Genomic DNA, 20,921 nt, shown 5'->3' with positions numbered 1-20,921 from the left:
GGGTGGCCTAGGAGGGATCCTGTGCTCTGGGCCTAATTGGTTAACAGCCCGGACCATAATAGCATTAGTATGGCAGGGTAAAGGAACGTACTATGAATAAGATTGAAAAAAATAGGCCTGAAATACAATGTTACCAATTGGTAGTGTTAGAAATAAACACAGACATCCTTGTCATTTAATGCAAATATTTTTAGCTCAAGATCTAGTCCGGCCTAATTAAAGAAAAGGCCATGTAGTTGTTTTTGGCGGTAGTGTGGGGGAAATAAAACTGGCAAAAAAAAAAATCCTGCAGACGCTCCCTAAATTAGTCATGTAATGAAATTAATAAATCATCCACTGGGAGACCACAAGTCATTGTATTCATGCAAGTGAAAACCAATATGAGATACAAACGGCCACCAGGAATGTGACCTGGTTGACACGGATGCCGAATGCAGAGAAAATAGTAGCAGGTTATGTTGATCCATTCCTGGAAGAAGTTATCTTTAAAAGCTGTCAGTTAAAAACTAAATTAAACTGGGCACGACACAGAGGACATACAAGGACACCAATAGGTAAATTAATAAACTGGGTGTCCCTGACACATTTATGTCTTAACTTAAGGTTTAATTTGCTTTATTAAGATCTTGATATAGACACTTTATCAATGTTTTACAGAAACTGAAACACATTATTTTAAGACAGATCAAGCCACAAAGTACAATTTATACCAAGCTGAATTATTCACACATATCAAACCACTGACAGATGCTTTTGTTGAGCCTACTTTGTAACTGAACTGCAAAGTGTACAATAATGACATGGGAGGAAGGAAGGAGGGAGGGGGGTCATTGTTAAACCTGTACAATAGACAAACAGTTCTCCAGTTTCAAATGCGGGAGTCTATACATATTTACACAAACATATCTGCTGCGAAGAAACTCAAGGAGCAAATGCACATTTAAGGGTATAATTACAGGTGTGTGATCCCATGAAGGTCCGATGGTTTTGTCAGAACAACCGGTTATTTAAGTTTAGTTTAAGATGTGCCACGACACGTATGTAAATATAGCTAATATAGATCATATCAAATGGTGAAGACTGTTCAGGATGCTGACATGTTAGTGCCAATAAACCAACGGACCTGCCGAAGCAGACTGGCTGCAGTTTGTTCATAAACTCACAAATAATTAATACACAAATTGTAATTTGGAAAAATTATAAGAAAACCAAATGACGCATTTTCTTCATCAAAGTCCAGCAATGGACGGCACTGATTAGGACATGTAGCCGGACCTTAAGATAAATCAAGTCAACAACCCACCTCGGAGAAAGCAACATTAGAACGTCAACTTAAGCCCAACGTTAGTCGTATTAAATAAATATATGACTAGGCCTTTATACTCCGAAGAAAGGTTTCTTCTTTAAAAACGGGAACCTTTACGTCACCAGCAATCAACCCTAAACTCTAAACTGATACAGACCAGTTTTGGGAAAACGGAGCATCTATTAAAGTTACGACTCATTATTCCTGGAGCAAGTGAGGCGGGACAGGTCCCCGGCCAGTGGGCAGAATCTCGGCGTGGGTGTTTTACGGGTTACAGGTGGGAAGCTAACGTTACATACGTTGCCAAGGGCCCACAAAAAGGTCAAACACCAAACGCAACCTACGTAGAAAGGCCAAGGTGAAGGTAAACTCTCACTCAGAGCCAGCGAACAGTAGGAGTTGCCATAACGTCACCACCGGATCCAACATGAGCCGCAAGAGCGAGCTAGCGCTACTCACCATTGCGTTGGCATGCTAACATTAGCTAGCTAACCAACGTTAGCTCCAATTCCAGTCCTCGCGCCGTCCTTTCGCCGTAACCCGCTGACAGAAAACACCACTGTGTGGACTATTTCACGTCCTAGTTAGGGGAGTGTTAGATGAGCAACGCCCTTAAAATGGCACACAGAGTAGCGCGGCCACATAGCTCCCTGAACAGTGTTGTTTGTGTTTGCTAGCCATCAAGCTAACTGTGCTCAGTCTGACGAGCTGACAGCACCAGCAAGCGCTGCTGCACCTGGACGCTCACGAACATTTAACTGCGCGTTACTGCACATTCCAGAGACGCAGTTGACGCACATGAAAAAGTGCGACTTATAAATAGAGCGTTTAAGTGTCGGTTGCTTGTAATAATAATAATGATTAGTAATAATAACAATGATAAGTATTAACAATAATAATAATAATGATGGTTGTTAGTATAATAACTATACATTTTAAACAGTTTACATTTGATTTCATTAAGTCAAATCTTGTGACACTGTGCAGGTCAAAACAAGTGCTGAAGAATTGCACAATCTAAGGTTGGTGTTGTTTGGCCCACTGGGTATAGGTTGTGTTTTATTCACAGTGTATAACAACTATGAGTTTGCTTAACCTACCAACAAAAATGGAATATAGTGAGAAGGCTATTTGTCACTTTGAAACAAGTTATATTGTTTTTATTTCCTTGCACTAATATGTAAATATCCCTGTGAAAACATCATCAAAATCTGGGTTTCTTGGTAATAAACGCTATGCATCTTAATGGATTTCTGGAGGTTTTCACTCCAATTTACAGATACATGTCTTCCAGCTTATTTCAGGAATTGCAGAATGAGAACTTATTTCTGCCGCAGAGCAAACCCAGTTTAAATTAATTCTTACTCAGAGTCTCTTGATTTTCAGTTTGGACTGCACAGGAAAAAAATGCTGTCTGAATACCATGCAACCATAGAGATCACAGAGAATGCAGTGTGCTGAACAAATGAATGCAGGGTAATGCTATCTTTTCCCCACCTCATTTAACTTTTATTACTTATGGTACAAAATTGTAACAATATAACAACAAATGGGGTACAATACTGTGACTTTGTACTTGAAAAAACATTAACATGAAATCCAAGGGAGCAAGAGAACTCCAATGTAAAGTTGACACTGTGGGGACTGTTGACTCACTCCCCCAAACAAATGACAGTCGAGCCTACATGAGACCCCTCACTGTGACCTGCAGGTTTTCACTTCTGCTGAGGGAGCAACTATCCAGGGTCTTGTTCTCTCCTGCAAGCCGATAGAAACATCCAGCAGCAGGTGTTTTCTTTTTCATTTCCAAATCAAGCTATGAAATGGTTGGAGCCAAAAGGTAAACAATTTATGTAACAGTGACCATGTGAGTTTTGTGACTGATGTAATCAATGCCAAAACTGTGATAGTCTATCATTTTAATTATAGATGTCAGCTATAATGCAAACAAATATATTTCTAACTCAAGCTGCATGTTTTTTTTCTGATTGCATTCCAGAAATATCATTTTGTACTCATTGTGCTGCTACTATTTGACCCCACAATATCTGTGTACAGGACTTCATTCTCAAAGTAAGTATTATTCTACACTGCAAGGTGCAGTTGGTGAGATAACAGTGACAAATAGTCTAAATATTGTGAACATTTCACATAAAAACTCCTCAACATTTAACAATTACCAGTGCATTGCATTGCTGCAAAGGCGAGTAATGTTTACCTGAATGCCAATTATCAGTATCTGTCAACCCACTAGATACTCAATATGTTAATATCTCTAATGCTGTTTGTCTTTGTTGCAGCACTTTCTCTGTGCTCGGCACCTGTGTTGTGGCATATGTTCCTCTTGACATATTGAATAATTGTGCAGTTTTTCGTTAATGCATTTGCAAGGAGGTCTGTGGAGCTCTGTTACCTGTTTATGTTGCAGACCTCTTTTATAGCTGACAAACTCTGATAATTGTTATTTATTGATATAAGGCACTTATTATATGACTACATAGTCACATTGTTCCATGAGGCGTTCGCATTATTTTTGTCTTACCTCCTTATCAACTGTATAAACATGGTCATGTGAACAGTGTCAGATGATTAAACAATGCTGTCAGCCTGCTTGTCAAATGATTAAAAGAACAATTTGTTGGATGTAATGCATTTACTTAAAGTAAATAAGACATTTAACTTCCTGTCCAGATGTGTTAAAATAGGCCAATCTAGAACTCAAGTGTTAAAGAGGAAACCACAAACAGCCAGAGATAGCCTAATATTTATTCAAGGCAGTGGTGCAGCTTTCCAAACACTGAGCTTTTATTCTCTTCCCACACACACACACACACACACACACACACACACACACACACACACACACACACACACACACACACACACACACACACACACACACACACACATACACACACACACACACTTGGACTAATGTGTTGCTTTCTGTTTCCATCTGGCAGCTGTGAGATTTTCATCTCAAGTTGGTATTCATATGGAGCAGCAGTCCATGTGCCCTCAGATCAGCATTGGGGAGGACCATTTCCCAGGTGGATTCACAAAAAACTATAAGCACAGTTTGCTTTTTTGCTGTTTTTAATTGCCCTGCAAGAGGTTAACTCATTTTAGTGCCATACAAAGATATATATATATATATATATATATATATATATATATATATATATATATATATATATATATATATATATATATACTTATTAAGCAGATACTGTATGTTTGAGAAATTCAAAAAAATATCCTCATATATTAGCATGGTTTGGAAAAAGCTCAAATGTATATTGTAAATATACGTATATTGTTTCGCCCTACCAAATCATCATTCGAGCAATTTGTGATATAGTAGAATCTACCCAAGATCATGGACGTGCAAAATGATTTTTGCATTTAACCACTCTTTTGTCCCTGCATTCTTAGGGTTTTATATTATGTCCCAATTCCACATTGCTGAGCTGGCAAGAAGGGGCACTGTTAAAAAGGTTGCAGGATCTTCTCCACAGCACGTTGCTTATCGAATAGGCCCAGCATTCAACTTTAGGATCAACACAAGGTAAGCTTCAGGGCAGTAAAATAGAGATACATGAATGAATACTGACCCCTAGTGGCTAAGATGGTATAACGCCATCTACACTGTCCATGGTCCTGAACATCAGTACCACCACATTCCTTCTGGAACACAATTTTAGAAAGACATCCCACATACATGACATTTATATGATGAGATATACAATTTGCCTATCATAAACAGGTCAATGGTGGATGATACAGACATCATCCTTTTTGGAATATTCTTTATTTTATTTTATTGAACATTCAAGCAGAGTCTTTAATAGTCCATCCTTTATGTTTCAGATCAGCTTATCCCCTGGGACTGCCGGAGGAGTTTGCATTTGTGGCCGTGCTGCGCATGAGTGGCAGCGCCATAAAACAAAACTGGAATATCTGGCAAATGCAGTATGAAAATGGAAAGGAGCAGCTAGCCGTCAGACTCAACGGGGAGTCTCGGTCACTAGAGTTTACCTTCACAACACTGGACACCGGGAGGCAGACTGTTGCTTTCGGCCCTCTGGCTTTTCTTTTCAATGACCAGTGGCACCAAGTCCTGCTCCAAGTCAGCAGGCGTTCTGTTGTCCTTTTCGTCGACTGTGTCATGGTCGGCTCCCAAAATATACCACCCCGACAAAAAGTCAGTTTGGATGGCTTTACGTTAATAGGAAAGCTCAAGGACAATCCAGTGGTGGCAATTCCGGTACGTCTATCAAAGCACTGAGTCGACTGCTTTTGCAACAAAAGCAATAACTATACTTATCTATATATTTCAGATACTTTAGAATTCTACCATAGTACACTAAAGGTCCCCCACAGCTACACCCCAACCCTCAATCATCTAGAGATAGTTCAGGTAGATTGGTGGAAAGTGATCCCGTTCCTCAAGGACCATACAACATTATTTAACAATTTTAATTTTCCCATTCTTTTTTTATTCTTTAAAAGAGAGATACATACTTATCCTTTCTTCTAGAATGAATGGTGCATGTTCATTCAGTTTACTTACTTTACAAAACGTGATGAACTCGAGATGAATAGTTAGAGCTTTCACTAGTGTGCAATGTTTTCTGACTAATATATGACTTATTTATTTAAAGAAAATCCTGTTTACTTATGTTCCACGAAAGCCTTGTGCGTACATTTTTCATATTGTTACACTGTCACTTGAGTCATCCACGTGCGCCACACTTTCTAATTTAGTACATTTCGAGCTGAAGAGGATTGGCATGTTTGTGTATGCTTTTACAAGAAAGTATACCCATTTGATTTGAAGGATATCATTAAGCGACCAAGAGGAGGGACATTGGAACTTTAAATAATCATGTACTGAGCAGTGGAGTTTCTGCTTTAACGTGCAGACGTTGGGGAATCCCTGTGTTTTCTCACCCTACTGTTTGGTTTGTCTGTGACAATGTTCAGTATAGTTGACGTCTGCTGTGTCTCCATTTAGACTTTACCGACAAATATGTGGAATTTGTTGCAGGTTCTGGTGAAGAATACGAGCTGTGCGCAATAACTATGCAGCTCAGGTTTCCAAAGATTCATGCGCATGTGCTCACTTACGAATATCACGAATTGTAACTCCCCTATACGCGTTTGATTCAATGATAATGTTTCAATAATGAGTCTCACATTTCCACGTATGTATTGCGCAAACACAGCCTGCGTTCTGCTTTTCGTCGTGTGATGCAAGTAATCCAGAGTTTGGGCTTCATTTTAAATGGAGACAGTGACGCAGCGTCGATGTGTGAAGCCTTAACACACAACGTGTTCCGGGATTAGGTACACTGCACATCTGTCATGATCATATTGTGCTAATGTATTATTTTCCTTCATGTATTTATTAAGTTTGAACTCCAGTCAATGCTGATTCACTGCGACGTGACGCGAGCCCGGGCAGAGGCGTGTTATGACCTCCCAGCCAGGACATTGGTAAGACACATCAAAACAACACTACGAATAACAATGGAGTACGTAGTTTGAGGTGTCGGAGCTTTAAGTAGCATATTGGTTAGCGGGATGACCCTAATTGCTCTTAATAGAGAGGGGACATAAATTCAAGCAACACCCAAATTGTGTGCGTAAAAGCGATACTGTTTTTTTATGTGTCTTTGAACTTTGCTCCTCTTGCCACTCGCAAGATATTTTTTGATAATTACAGTGACAACTTACATTTGTCTCATATGAATAAAACCATTAGCAGAGGTCAAATAACCCGCTGACCCTGCCTATTGGCGGTGTTTGCATTGAGGCCCCTCCCCGCGAGGCCCCCTGCGCAAACCCTCCAATCCCTTCCTGTAACCAAACGTTGAATGAATAATCATGAGCTCCACTTGCCCCCATGGCTATGGCTATGGGACCTCGGACGGTCTAGATAGCTGAAGCCGATTCAGTTGGCTTGTTTTCTCGGGGGCTCCTTCAACCCAACAAATCCCAGAAAGGATTACAACGCTTACCTTTCCTGTCCAAGGGGAGATCATGGCTCGGGGCCCCAGCGTTAGAGGGCCACTTTTGGGTCTGCTTCTGCAGCTTGTCCTTATCTGCTCTGCTCAAGTAAGACTTATTATGTCTCTCTCTTTCTCTCTCTCTCTCTCTCTCTCTCTCTCTCTCTCTCTCTCTCTCTCTCTCTCTGGTATCTCTATTTGTCTATATAGACTGATGTGACAGAGGTACAGGTGAGTGTTTGTCTGGTGCCAAATAACATTTTTCCGACAATTGTGGCGAGATACTGAGCTTGTTTCATCCAGTCAATGTATTGGCTATCTGGCACGAAAATACATAAGGGATGAGACTATTGTCTGTAGTGTCATTTTTAAACGTTTCCTTTTGCAAAGTGCTACATAATTATGATGCTTTTTGCAATCAGAAATCACCTCTGTAGACTGTAAGCTATTTCAATGTATCTCAGAGAGTCTTAACATACAATAAGGCGATACACCTGCTCTCAAGTTTCATATTTTAGGTATAATAAATGACACAAGTTGTAAGGGCCTTTTTTAAATGCAAGCTCACATTTTCTAGTAGCATTACTGTTTATTGTAATTATTTTTGTCACTCAGAGGAGCCAAGGACCTGCTGGCCCTCCTGGACCCGCAGGTGTCCCAGGAATTGATGGTATTGCTGTAAGTGCTCTAAGTTCTGTAACATTATCTATATCATGCACCAAATACAAAGCAATAGTTCCCTATCTGCTCACTTTAAAGCATTTCATCTCTTTCATTTCAGGGGAATAGGGGAGCAGATGGCGATGAGGGACTTTCTGTAATTATGACATTAAATACAAAAATAAAATAATGCATTGCTTTTCATGATAGGGCTTTTCACTGAAATATGTGTGTATGTGGAACTTTTTTTTCAGGGACCTGATGGGGATGCAGGTAAACCCGGCTCTTCAGGATTACCTGGAATTCCTGGAAATGATGTGAGTACTCTTTGTTTCACATTTTATACAAAATGCATATTTCATACAGTACATCATCATTGTTAGCCACAACAAGGTAAACATGCAATCCACAAGTCTGCGAGGGGGTGGAACTACAAAGTGTGATCCTCCCACCACCATAGATTGTGTTTACACTTTTTAGTCTTGCAGAGGAACCAATGGGATTTAGCATGGGATGTTGATTGAATGTGTGCAAAAATGTGAGGAATTTATTAAACAGGATGAACAAAATCAAATTTCCTTTTTACGGAGGTAGACCAGGAACCGCGTGTAATTAACTTTGCTCCCTAGAGTTTAAAGGCGGGTTAGGAAAACATCCAAACACAATACTGGTGCTGATGATAGTCTAAAGTGTATTTTAGTTCACCTTGAAGGTGTTTCAGAATGCCATTTTATATAATGCATTTGTTGTATGCATTATGAGCCATTGCTGCTGTGTTATACCTCGATACATCTACCAGGATTATGAGAACAATAGCAGCTTTGTTGGCCTGCCGCTGTTAGTATCTGCTGTCGAGAATCCTCAAAACGGTGTGGAATGATTCCTTTCAGTGCGCTTGTTTGAAATGAGCCAGAGGAATGTTGCTCTCTGCTTGGTTTGGAGTCTGAGAGTTTTGCCCTCTGCCCCGGTGGGGATTTTTTCTGTGTGTCTGTGAAGTTGCTCCTGTGAATGTCATGATCTGCTCAAAAACTGAGCTTTGATTTCAATGGGACTGAAGAACGTTGAGCTGCAGTGCAGTATATATTGAAACACTTCAGAGGAGGGGGGTTATAGTTGTCAATCCCATTTATGAATATGTACAACTCCTCCCACTGGAGTATGATTATGGTATGATGATGTAATACATGGACATCTGATACTGGATTTACTAATATTAACAGATGGAGAAATAAGTATTGCCTGTTGAATAATCTTCAAATGTAAGGTGAAAATATATAATTGCTGAAGTGCTCTATGTTTTTAAATTGTTTATGATGCATTAGTTAAGCATGATGTCTCTCCTCTACAGGGTTTGACCGGCCCAGTTGGAGATCCTGGGCCCGACGGTCTCTTCGGACAGAAAGTGAGTGACTAATGAGCATTTGCTCTCCTGCTTCAGAGACTCAGTGAAATGGTGCCAAGCTGCTGTCCAGTCTTTTTGGCATAGCAGCAGGAGCCGCAGTGCATAAACCAATTCCTTATGACAAATGAGACCTAATCCTGCAAGTATTCTGTGTAATCTCCGTGGGGAGCGAAGCCCCAACATCGGTCCTCATTAGGCGAAACATTGCTGGGTCAAGTGTGGCCGGTGCAGTCATGTGACGTGGTGAGCTGGAAGAATGTTCACTGGAATGAGGAATGCTAACTGCAGGCTCATACAGTGTTTCAGTGGTTATTTCTACCTGTATCCAATGTATTTATCTTTGCTCTTTAGGGTGAACCTGGAAAGTCTGGACCTCGTGGAGCCACTGTGAGTATCTTTTCCTCTCTGTCAGTCCAAGGATCAGATCAACCATGATTATTAGGAAATCCCATAAAATAGAAGCTGTCTACATTTGTATTATTTATGCGTGTATATGTCATTCTGAATATGTCTCTCTTTAGGGTGTTGGGCCGGATGGACCCCCCGTAAGTTATTTATGCTACACAACGAATACCACAGTTTACATTACATTTTGGTGGTCTGACACACGTGTGAACTGAATACCTGAAATGTTACTTTGAACAGGGACCACCCGGGCCTGGAGGACTTTCGGGTGAATTGGGAAAAGTTGGAGCATTTGTGAGTAGAGACAGAAAAATAGGCTGTCTAGAAAATACACTGCAGCATCAACTACTCCCAACATGAACACTGAGCTGGTGGATTGCTACCATTAGCCAATGACAGAACAGACCTGTTTATCTTCATGTGTCGGCCATAACAAAAAAGTCAAAGTTGCTGCAAGCAGCAGTGAAAAATACTGAATGTAAGCCACTTTCACCAGATACATCATTGAAACCTACAGATCATAATTTGACTCATATGAACATTTATCTGTACTGTACAACCAACCTACTTTAGTGTCAATAAATCTAGCTGAAAACACAGGTCTGTGACAACATATATACAAACATACAACTATATATTTATTATAGAATGAATCAAAAACTATATTTTAATAGCTTTATTTAAAAATATGCTGTTTAAATATATATATTTAAATTTCACAAGTCCACATCAGCTTACAGTGATTTTTGATATAATGTCAGGGTTGCAATCTGAGTTTAGCTCTCAATGTCTCATAGTACATGTAAACCTTCTACTATAGTAACATGACATTCTCCTGAATGAGCCTTTGCACATATAACAAGTGAGCTCGCTAAAATGTATTTGCAGACTTGAAAGCACACTCAATCTTTCTGGCTAAAATCCGGTTGAGGTACATTTGTGTCAGAAATGGGAACTGAAAAGAATGTATTATTTGTTTTATGGATGTGTCTTAAAATACTGAATTAATTTCACAGGGCACTGATCCAAACAATATTTTATTTTGGAAAACATAACAAATGAAATGTCAAAGCATAAACATTCTAATAGTAAAAAAGCTTGCATCAAGTGTGTTGACTTGGTTGTCATTTTTTGTAGAATAATGTGTTTTTGTGAGCTAGAAGTTCACTTTTGATGAGCCTAACAAGCAGAATGTGTAAGTCACAGTAAAACAAAGAAAAGCTCTGTCCATACCAGGACTCCTAATGACACGATGGAGAGTGCAGTGCATCGATTCTCTTTGTGTGCTTTCTGACACATTTTATGTCTTTCTGCAGGGGTCCATTGGTGTGAGAGGGCCACAGGGACCCCGTGGGCCAACGGGGCCCAGAGTAAGTGACGCAGATTTGCAAATGATTGCATTTGACTTTATTATATTTCACATGGGACGGCGCATGTTGCTGACAAGGAATTCATTTAGCCTTGTTATCGATACCGCCATTGCTCATGTCCTTTTATCTGGTGATTTACAAGCTCTTTCGATCCATCATGATGTTGATAAATCGCATTAAAGAAGGGTTAACTTCTTCTCAATTTCAGGGTGCAGCTGGAATGCAAGGCAGTGCTGACCTGGTAAAGCTTTGTTTTTCTGTGAATAATGAATGAGATTTTATTTGTTATAAATTGTGAGGAACATTTTCTGACTTTGATGTTGTTGTTTAGTGTCCAAACTCTTGTCCACCTGGGACCTCGGGACATCCTGGCCTTCCTGGCATGAAGGTGAGAAGAGTTTTGCTGATGCACTAAAATCCTGTTAGTGCCCCAAAATATAGTGTTTTTAATCAGTGCTTTTTTATTCTCTGTATGTTTCAAGGGTCACAAAGGTGTAAAAGCTGAAGCAGGAGAACCTGGGAAACAAGGGCACAAGGTAAAACATTTAGGATGAAATTATTGTTTGTAAATCCCATAGCCAAGTATTTCTAATCATGAAATGATTTAAACATCAACAGTTTAAATTTATACTCACATAAAAGTGCATAAATAGTTACTTTTCCTCCACAACTGTCACACATGCCACAACGCTTCCGAGAAAAAATGATGCATGACTTGAAATGGGGATTCTTTGCACCTTTGAGACAAGTATTATTTGCGCTGTTTTATTTCAAGAGGAAGTGATACATGCCTGTGTGTAATGCCTCTGACTCCTTGCAATGCATGGAGGATGATTTATTTGAAATGATGTTCCGGCACAACTAGCCTCTCCTTGTAATGTGTCTATGCACTATATAAATGGAAATGAGTCTGAGCCTATCTCCCTTTATCACCCTGTGCCAGGATATGATTTACTGTCAGGCTGCGCCGCGTCCTCGAGAAGGATTTTCTCCTTCACTGAAAGTTTCATGTGAGAGGCCATCTGCCTGTTTTCCACTCACAAATATCAAGATGTTTACAGCTCACGACAGAATAACCAGATGCTGTGCTGGGGTGGAACATGTATAATGTCATTACATTAAAGAAGAACATTAAACTATCAGTCAGATTGCACTGTGGCAAAATGGGATTGTGTGACTCAGTTACAAACATGCAGCGCTTCATTCTGTTTTTTAAACAAACAAAAACAATTATATGTAATTCTATATTAGATATCCCGGGGAGTTTGACTGAATCAGACTTTCATCTTTCACTCTTTGGAGAATTTTTTAAGATCAGACAATCAAGCGGGATCATCATTTCAGAATGTAATCAAATGCAACCCATTTCATTTCAATCATTTCCGTTTGTTGTGTTATATTTGATTATTAGCTATGTTGGATTTACATGACTTAATAGCCATTTCTAATGCACATAATTAAATGAAGAAATTGCCTTTTTAACCACAGACCCGAGCCCCTATCCAACTAAATGGATATGCCTCCTCAGGTCGACCACGGAGTCAGCGTATCAATTATTTCTAATTAGCAAAGCAGTAGGACGATAATTTGAATTTAAATTCTCTGCTTTTGCCCCCCGTTCAATCCATAAAAAGTGGGTATTTTACACATTCCAGGAAGGCTGCTTAAATGTTCTAATTAACACATACTTTTTACTTTTTTCACTTAGATAATTAAGTTAAATTTGCTTTTCGGTGTTTCATCTGATTGACTTCATGCTGCTTTTCTGCTAATGTTCTTTCTCTTTCGATCACTCAGGGTGAGGAAGGAGACCAGGGAGGTTCTGGGGAGGTCGGCTCTCAAGGACCAATGGTTAGAAACCACATTTCTTATTATTATCATATGATATAGAAGTCTTTCAAGTTACAGTTTGTTCTTTTTCTGTGTCAGGTTCTCTTTCTTCTGCTCACTAAGGCACTTCTTTTGTTTGTTCTTTCAGGGTCCTCAGGGAATTCGTGGAGCCATGGGAATGATAGGCCCTAAGGGAGAATTGGTAAATGTTCCTGTGATGATATCATATTTCAGCTTCTTCAAAAAACAACTTAATAATAGAAATCCATCCAATAGTTTATCATCTCAACAGATTATAGTACCAATGCTAATATTGTTCTCTGGCAGGGAGTTCGAGGTCTTGATGGAGATATAGGTCCCCAGGGTGTTGCAGGGGCAACTGTAAGTTTCTCCAACAAAACACATGCTTACATTTTGGCAGAAAATGAAGTATGATTGAGTTGCGTATGAAAATACTGCCTTTTTTCAGGGGGATCCTGGCCAGAGAGGCGTGATGGGCGAGTCCGGGCCTCAAGGTGAAGCGGTAAGTTGACACATTAATAACATAGACCTTTTAAGGTAAAGAAATACACATTTCATCACTGGAATTTGTTTGTACAGTTTTAACAAAACTGAATAAATGTACTGTTGCTTTGTTTTTCAGGGTATCCTCGGGCTGAGAGGAATCTCAGGTCTTCCTGGTCCTAAAGGAGATGCTGTGAGTGTCAGATCAATGAGGACAAATAAAGCCAAAATGTTCTGACACATTTGTCTGCAAACAGCTCATTTCAGTGCTTTTCATCAACAGGGCTTGCCGGGTGTGGATGGTCGCGAGGGTATTCCTGGGATGCCTGGAGGAAAGGTAGAGAAATATTTTTGCTACTTTATTAATAAAACTGGTACAATTTACAATATTAAAATGTATTTCCATTAAGTAGTTTGTTGTTTGGAGCTTAATTCTGTTTCCCTGCAGGGAGGCCTTGGGATGTCAGGCGTCCCTGGAGAGGTCGGACTTCAGGGGCTTCCTGTGAGTATGACCTTTGACCCCAAATTTACTAACTTGTATTGGATGTCCCAGAGTATACTCCTCAGGAGCGGTTTAAAGCACAATAGCTCATGCCTGCTGCAGTACAATACTCATCATCTGCACGTCTGTATTGCAGTAACAAGTCACAATGTATTTATATCTCTTATTTTACACAACAACGTTTCTGGAGGTTGAACTTTCATAGAAATACCATTCAATTCCACCCCACTGTGATATGATACCCATACAGCAGGCTATGCTGTGAGACACTAATCTGAAAAATGAAAGGGAAGTTTTTCCAGCCCACTAATGTGTGATTAGTCTCTTGAAAGGCACTAATGAGAAAAGGTTGGCAAGAACGAGCAGCCCGCCTGTGGCAGCATTAAGACATATTTTGTAGGCGTGAAAGTCATCACCTGTTAATTATCCAGATCACGTTCATCACCTTAAGCTTGTTTGGGTCAAAAGCTCAAACCAACTGTATTTTGTATCCTCTTAGCCTTCATTATGTTCCAGTGTTTCTAACAGCAAGCTGCATTTTCTTTTACAAATGTTGCTTCCTGCAAGAGATTGTTCTCCGTGTAATCTTTGCATCTCTTTAATACGTGCTCTCTCTTTTTTAGGGTTTGCCTGGTGCACCTGGATCAAAAGGCTTGAGTGGCCTTAAGGTTGTTTGCTCCATCAATTATTAAATATTATCAGTTGCTTCTTGCATTCATTTAGATTTTCTAAATCGTCAAAGTCTGAAAGCAACTTTGTTTATTTCTGCACAGGGAGACTCTGGTCTGGCAGGCCTCTCCGGAACATTGGGGCCTGCTGGCAAAGCAGTGAGTACGAGCTGCACATGTTAACACACTGTCGTGATTTTCGTCACCTCTGTTGTGTCACTGTCATTTCACTGTCCCACCTCAGGGTGAGCGCGGAGAACAGGGAGAGCTAGGACCTATTGGACCGATTGGTGAACCTGTGAGTATTTCTATTGCTTCAATTACTCCTGTTTTTACTTTGTTAAAATGTTCATTTGAACATTTACTTTCTTATTATTTTCTCTTCTTCCCAGGGAGCTGTTGGAGGACAAGGCCCTCTAGGTTCATCTGGCAAGCTAGGTGCCAGGGTAAGTAATAAGCACAAGAGTTGAAGAGCACAATTACATTAAAATGAGATTTTAAGTCATTGATTTTGATTTAAGCTCATATCTATTTTGATTGATTTAAGCTCATATCTATTTTTTATCCCTGCTTTTATTTTGGAAATAAAGACTTAGCAGCTAAATTACATGCACTTTTGATATTGAATGAATGGAGCTGAAGAAGGAGGGACGCTTCTTCCTGGCTGTTGTTTCACTGGAATGTCTCAGAGATCTCACATGAGGTCTATTTTCACAGTAAGGGGAGACTAGTAAGCAGCAGGCTGAATGAGCTCTCTGTTCTCCTGGCATTCCTCAGACAGTCGCTCAGTGATCAAAGGGGGAATGGCGCACACAAATATGTCCAAAATTATAGTTATTTTACTTAAACTTTTGATATTTGAGCAATTTCCACCATGGTAACAGGTGGTATGCTTTATGAAATAGCTTAATAAGTGCATCATTTTGTCTTTTAAATGTGGTTGTGATCTCAACATACCTTATATATTATATACACCTGCTTAGATGTTTCTGCTCATCAGATGTGCGTGTTCATTTGTTGTAGGGACCCAAAGGTGGCCCCGGCCTTCTCGGTCTCCCTGGTCCTTCTGGCCTGCCCGGGGTGAAGGGAGAGAGGGTAAGAAAATAACACGGTTTCAACTTGAGTTGAATTTTAATTGTCTTAAACAGTAAGAGAGAGATTAATACTCAACAACAAGCAGCTGATCAGCTCCCTCTAGTGTGGCCAAAAAGAATATTCACAACACTAATGATCATTTCGCAAGTTAACTCATTTGTCTTGGTTATTACAGGGAGAACGTGGAGAGGGAGGACCCAAAGGAGAACAGGTATGAAACCCTCATACTAGATATTAATTCACTGTCAACGGTAATGCTGCATTTAAATACAAAGTGGGTTGCTTTGCATAAATCATTTACAGGATGTGTTTTCATAGGGAACACAAGGGGATGAGGGAAACCCTGGAGACAAAGGGGATTATGTAAGTTGTTACACCAACACTAACACTATTAATTTAACTTATTTGAACTATTCATCACAGACAAGATGCAATTGTCCTTTCTTCTCTCTGTGATTTATAACATATGTTTTAGGGTGAGGCAGGAGAATCTGGATCTAAAGGAGAGGTGAGTTCAAACAGATCATTCTAACCCGGTGTCTCAGTATTTCGGTTGAGGAAGTGCTGCAGCTTTAAACCGTTTCTCTGGTCTGACTTTCTGTGAAGGTCGGTAACCCCGGTGAAGCTGGCAGAAGAGGTCCTGAGGGGAGTCGAGGCCAGCCAGGAATCGAGGGGCCGCCTGGCACACCTGGACCGAGGGGCATGCAGGGGAACAGGGGTCCACCTGGAGTCAGAGGGTCCCAGGGCCCTGCGGTAGGTCCAAGATCAACACTTTGAGCAACTTTATTTTGTTGAAAAAAAGTGTCTGAGGATATTTACAATATCTGTACCAAAATCCTGAGTTTGGATGCACTGAATTTCGTGTATCGGTAGGAATTACGGTTCAGAGATTTTAACCTCCTCTGTCACTTGTTTTTCAAACTAAATCCAATTTATTTACAATTTGACATTAAACCTCCCCGTGTCCTGTACTCAATACTTATTTTCCTAGGATGGCCACAGCATGTCCCGACCTACTCTGCCACTGATTGGCTTTACTCATACATACCTAAACCGAAGCAGCGAAGGCGAAAAGTACTACTCGACAATCAGAGGCAGAGTAGGGCGGGCCATGACTTCCCCATCCTTGGGAAATAAAGTGCCATCCTGTACAGGTATGTCACTTCATGTCACTTCACTTCACAGGAAGAGTGTTGTTTTCGCTTGATAACAGTACTGTGGAGTTTTGACATTGTCATGAAATCTATAAAGTCATCTTTTTTTCCCCTGTAGGGTAAAGAGCCAAACGATCAACACATCAAACAAGTTTGCATGCGAGTCATGCAAGGTAAGAACTCACTGATAGGCCTTTGACCCCATTTATCATTCCCTTGTGCCTCATTTCATGACTTTATTCTTTCCTAGAATGCCTCATTACAGAACCACACATAGTGCCGCCCCTTCGTTGTCTCATTGATCTGGGTGGCGGCTGAATACTCTGTAGTTCAAAAAAGGGACGGCCTAATAACCAAAACATGAAATAGGCTTCAGTCTCTGTTAATATGATGGATGAAATATCCCCCCCTTTAGAAATGTTTCTCTGAAGTCACAACCTCTGTTCTCTTCATTCTGTTGCTTACTGTACATCTTCACAGCTCATCTTCTACACTCATGATTTTTTTATACCCAATGTGCTGAAAAATTTATTTCACCTTCAGCAGACCAGCTTTCCACTCCAAGCAAAGAGTCTGCTTGGAAAGGAAATCTTAAAAAAAGAGCAGTCAAGCAGCTGCGGCATGAATTTTCATCAGGAGCCAGAAAACTAAAATCTCAAGAGCACATTATCATGCCGCAAGAAGCCACAGGAGATTAATATTAGATCCTTTGCACCATGAACGCACATTTCCTGTTGCTGATTGCCTGAAATAAAGAGTATTATCTATTTTCTGCTCAATTTACTAAGGTTCTATAGAAAGGAGGTGAAAAACAGGAGAAGCTCGAGGGATGTCGTGACCACAGTTTCACCTCGCTCTGCTTCACTCTGACTCAAGTACAAGAGCTTTTGGACTATCTGTTCTATGAGAGTTGCTTTGGGGCTTTCAGAGATGAGCTTCCTTACGCTCCAGCAGGGTTGATAACAACGTGTTATGTAATAAAAAGTATCTTGATAATTGTCAGCTACAACTGTTTAGAAACATCCAATGTCTTGCTGCTAGTTATGCATATGTTACATTACATTTCATTTAGATTTATTTAAGTTCATCGTCCTCTTTCTGCTCCAACAGAACAGCTGGCCCAGTTAGCTGCTAGTTTAAGGAGGCCAGAGAGTGGCGCAGCTGGTTTACCTGGAAAACCTGGACCTGCAGGGCAGCCTGGCCCTCCAGGAGACAATGGTTTCCCTGGGCAGGGTGGAGCAAGAGGCCTTCCGGGACTCAAAGGGCCACCAGGACATCTTGGAACGAAAGGACCCAAAGGTAATGGATGCATTGTCATGCGTCAAATAAAACAATGACATGTTTGTGCACAAATAATCTTCATTACGTAATACATGTTCCAGGTGAATTGGGAGACAGAGGCTCCAGGGGGCCCACTGCACGAGGACCTAAAGGTCAGCCAGGAGCTCCCGGACTTCCTGGTGAGTAGATCTTGCCTTTTTAAACTTGCCTTTCTATCTTAAAAGGTACGCTTTTCCGAGTCTATCATAACAACCAAAAATTACACTTAATTTTAATGTATTTAAGGGCACGTGACTGTTGCACAAAATAGACATAAAAAATGAGAACCAATCCTTCAAATCGAGCAACTAGCATCCTAACATGAATGCTGTCATCACAGGTGAGCCAGGCAAACCTGGCTACGGTCAGGATGGTCGGGACGGGCAGAGGGGACCTCCTGGCGTTCCTGGACAGACGGGTGTACCTGGGCCTCCCGGGGATTCCGGTCCCAATGGTTACTGCGACCCGTCATCTTGCAACCTCCAGGCAGGGGCGGCCCACCAGTCTCTGGATGTGAAGGGACCTGCAGGGAACTAAGAGCCACTCTGGCACGGACAGAAAGACTGTTGGATTAGCTCCTCTGAGCACACAACATTTTTCAGTTTCTTTCCCAGGGCCTGCGGTCGGTGTGGTGCCTTCCACCCATTAACCTCTAGTCTTGTGAGCATGTTTTGTGCCAGCCTCATCACCATCTTGAGCCAGCCTCTTCATGAAAAAAAAACCCCCAAACATTGTTTTTGATGTGCTGCCATATTTTCATGAAGCTGTGCTCACATTTATGAGACGAAATGACCAGAGATGTTTGTTTATTCCACTCTCCTTGTACCCTCTGCCTGCATTTTCTTTTTATGCTCACCATTTACAGCTGTCTTCAATAAAAGCTCCTCTGCCTTTGCTCAGCACATTTTGAATAACTACCCAAAGCAAATCCGGATTTGGTTTGGTTTAAGTGCCTTTTTTCAATTATTTGGTTCTGTTATGTGTTAATGTACCAAAGATAAACTTGCTCCTTTAAACCTATATAGTTATGGCTGTGTTTCAGCATCGCTGTTCAAAATAAAAAGTAGAGAGGATGACATTTCATCAAGTCACACTGACTGAAAACAGTTTTTTGAAAATGTTGTAAATCTGTAAAAAAAAAGAAAAAGAAGAATGTTTGAATTGTGGTTAATTATATTTCCTACTAAACAACCCGATGTGAGATTTTGCCTCATTGTACATAATGACAACAGTCGTGCATATATGGAAAGATATTTTCGGGATGAGGGGGACCCTCGTTACAAATAAAGAAAACAACACATGACGTGATTAATGCATTCTGTATTCTGGTATAATTTTGTGTTGATAAATTGTGTGACAAATACGAGGAAATGCAAAATTTAAGTTCTCAGTAGTTTTTAAAAACAAAGCTATCACATCTGACAAAAGCAATCTCATACCGAGATCCATTTAGGAGCTGCTCTGGAGCTTTTGATCATATCACAAGATCTTTAACAGCAGATGGAGTATGCCCACTCAAGGGTTTCCATTCTAATCTACATTTTCATGACATCTGGGCAATCACCATTATCTGATGAAGATCATTTGATGGGAAAGGTCCAGTTTTAAATGTATCTTTATCGAGATTGTTTTTGCCAAAAGCTTTTTCCAAGGTCAAGTATCAACTTTGAAACTCAAAAATGGCAATCAGAATAGCATTTAAACATGTATTTGCATTTTCATTCCTGTTTAATAAACTTTCTTCCATTTTAAAGACAGCTGATGAGACACATGATGTAACTTCTTAAAGGAGTTCATGTTGTAAAAACTAACTTAATATTCCAACAATAACTGCCGTTCAGCACACAATGTATCATAACATATGTTTTACTTCTTCTTGCATGAAACCTGTAAGCGAGACTATTAATGTCCAAAAACACAACACGAGAACAAAGGAAATAAAGCACGAAATCCCATTTATTGCACACATGTAAGGCAGGTGCCATTAACAGGTGGAAATAAAAGATGCAGCAAAGAAAGGTGTAAAATATAACCTCTGATACCTGGTAACCACATACACACCAGATCATCGTTCACGACAGGATCGTTACTGCCCCCTCCATCCTTTATCAAGAGTCCAGGAAGTCGACTTGCAGTATTCTGACATTGACGTCCACGACTGTTTCTACATGCAAATGAGGTGTCAATGACTTTTTTCAGTTTGTGTGGTATTGTCGTGTGGTATAATGTTTCTCTCTCTAAATTAGCTCATCATGTAGACATGTGGTAAACCAAGACTGAGGTAGATATTAACAAAACAAAGACTTTCAAAAACACACATTCGTGCCCCACAGCAGGACGTGAGCTTATAGAGGAGCAGAGAGGAGTTACAGGGAGAGCAGCAGGCAGGCGTTTATAATCCGAGGGACCCTCACATTACAAGCTTATTTACAAAATTAGATTATATGTTGCAACAGGATCAACTTAAATTACTGTAAAAAATAAATAAATAATGCAGATGTATAAAACGTATATTGTTTTAAAGGACTTTTGCATTATTTAACAAGCCTATCTTTGGATTTTTAATAGCACTTTATTTGAAGGATGCCTCAACCTCCATCTTTTGAGTTTGCTTTCATTTCACATTTTACACTTAGAATAAATGGATTTTAACTTGGAGCGATGTAAAAATGTCTGGCACCAAATTGCTCGTAA

At 40.2% G+C, this 20,921-nt stretch overlaps 1 protein-coding gene across 1 annotated transcript; it reads left to right on the top strand.

The window, feature by feature from the left end:
* Positions 1-3,129: 3,129 nt before the first annotated feature.
* Positions 3,130-19,874, top strand: col9a1b (collagen, type IX, alpha 1b; the record flags this gene model as incomplete). The annotated part of the gene is made up of 37 exons (XM_079229548.1): positions 3,130-3,146; positions 3,306-3,379; positions 4,270-4,356; positions 4,742-4,874; positions 5,177-5,573; positions 6,722-6,805; positions 7,528-7,548; positions 7,933-7,995; positions 8,232-8,294; positions 9,326-9,379; positions 9,731-9,766; positions 9,901-9,924; positions 10,025-10,078; positions 11,101-11,154; positions 11,363-11,395; positions 11,486-11,542; positions 11,637-11,690; positions 12,952-13,005; positions 13,133-13,186; positions 13,312-13,365; positions 13,454-13,507; positions 13,628-13,681; positions 13,772-13,825; positions 13,937-13,990; positions 14,614-14,658; positions 14,764-14,817; positions 14,903-14,956; positions 15,051-15,104; positions 15,682-15,753; positions 15,929-15,964; positions 16,072-16,116; positions 16,229-16,261; positions 16,360-16,506; positions 17,026-17,080; positions 18,018-18,206; positions 18,290-18,367; positions 18,568-19,874. 37 exons carry the CDS (start codon positions 3,130-3,132, stop codon positions 18,762-18,764), a joined length of 2,742 nt encoding a protein of 913 aa, XP_079085674.1. The 3' UTR covers positions 18,765-19,874.
* Between the last annotated feature and the right edge of the window lie 1,047 nt (positions 19,875-20,921).

The sequence above is a fragment of the Taurulus bubalis genome, assembly GCF_910589615.1.
Source record: "Taurulus bubalis genome assembly, chromosome: 14".
Lineage (NCBI taxonomy): Eukaryota > Metazoa > Chordata > Actinopteri > Perciformes > Cottidae > Taurulus > Taurulus bubalis.
Note: the sequence above shows the minus strand (reverse complement) of the source record. Positions and strands in the feature narration are given on the sequence as shown.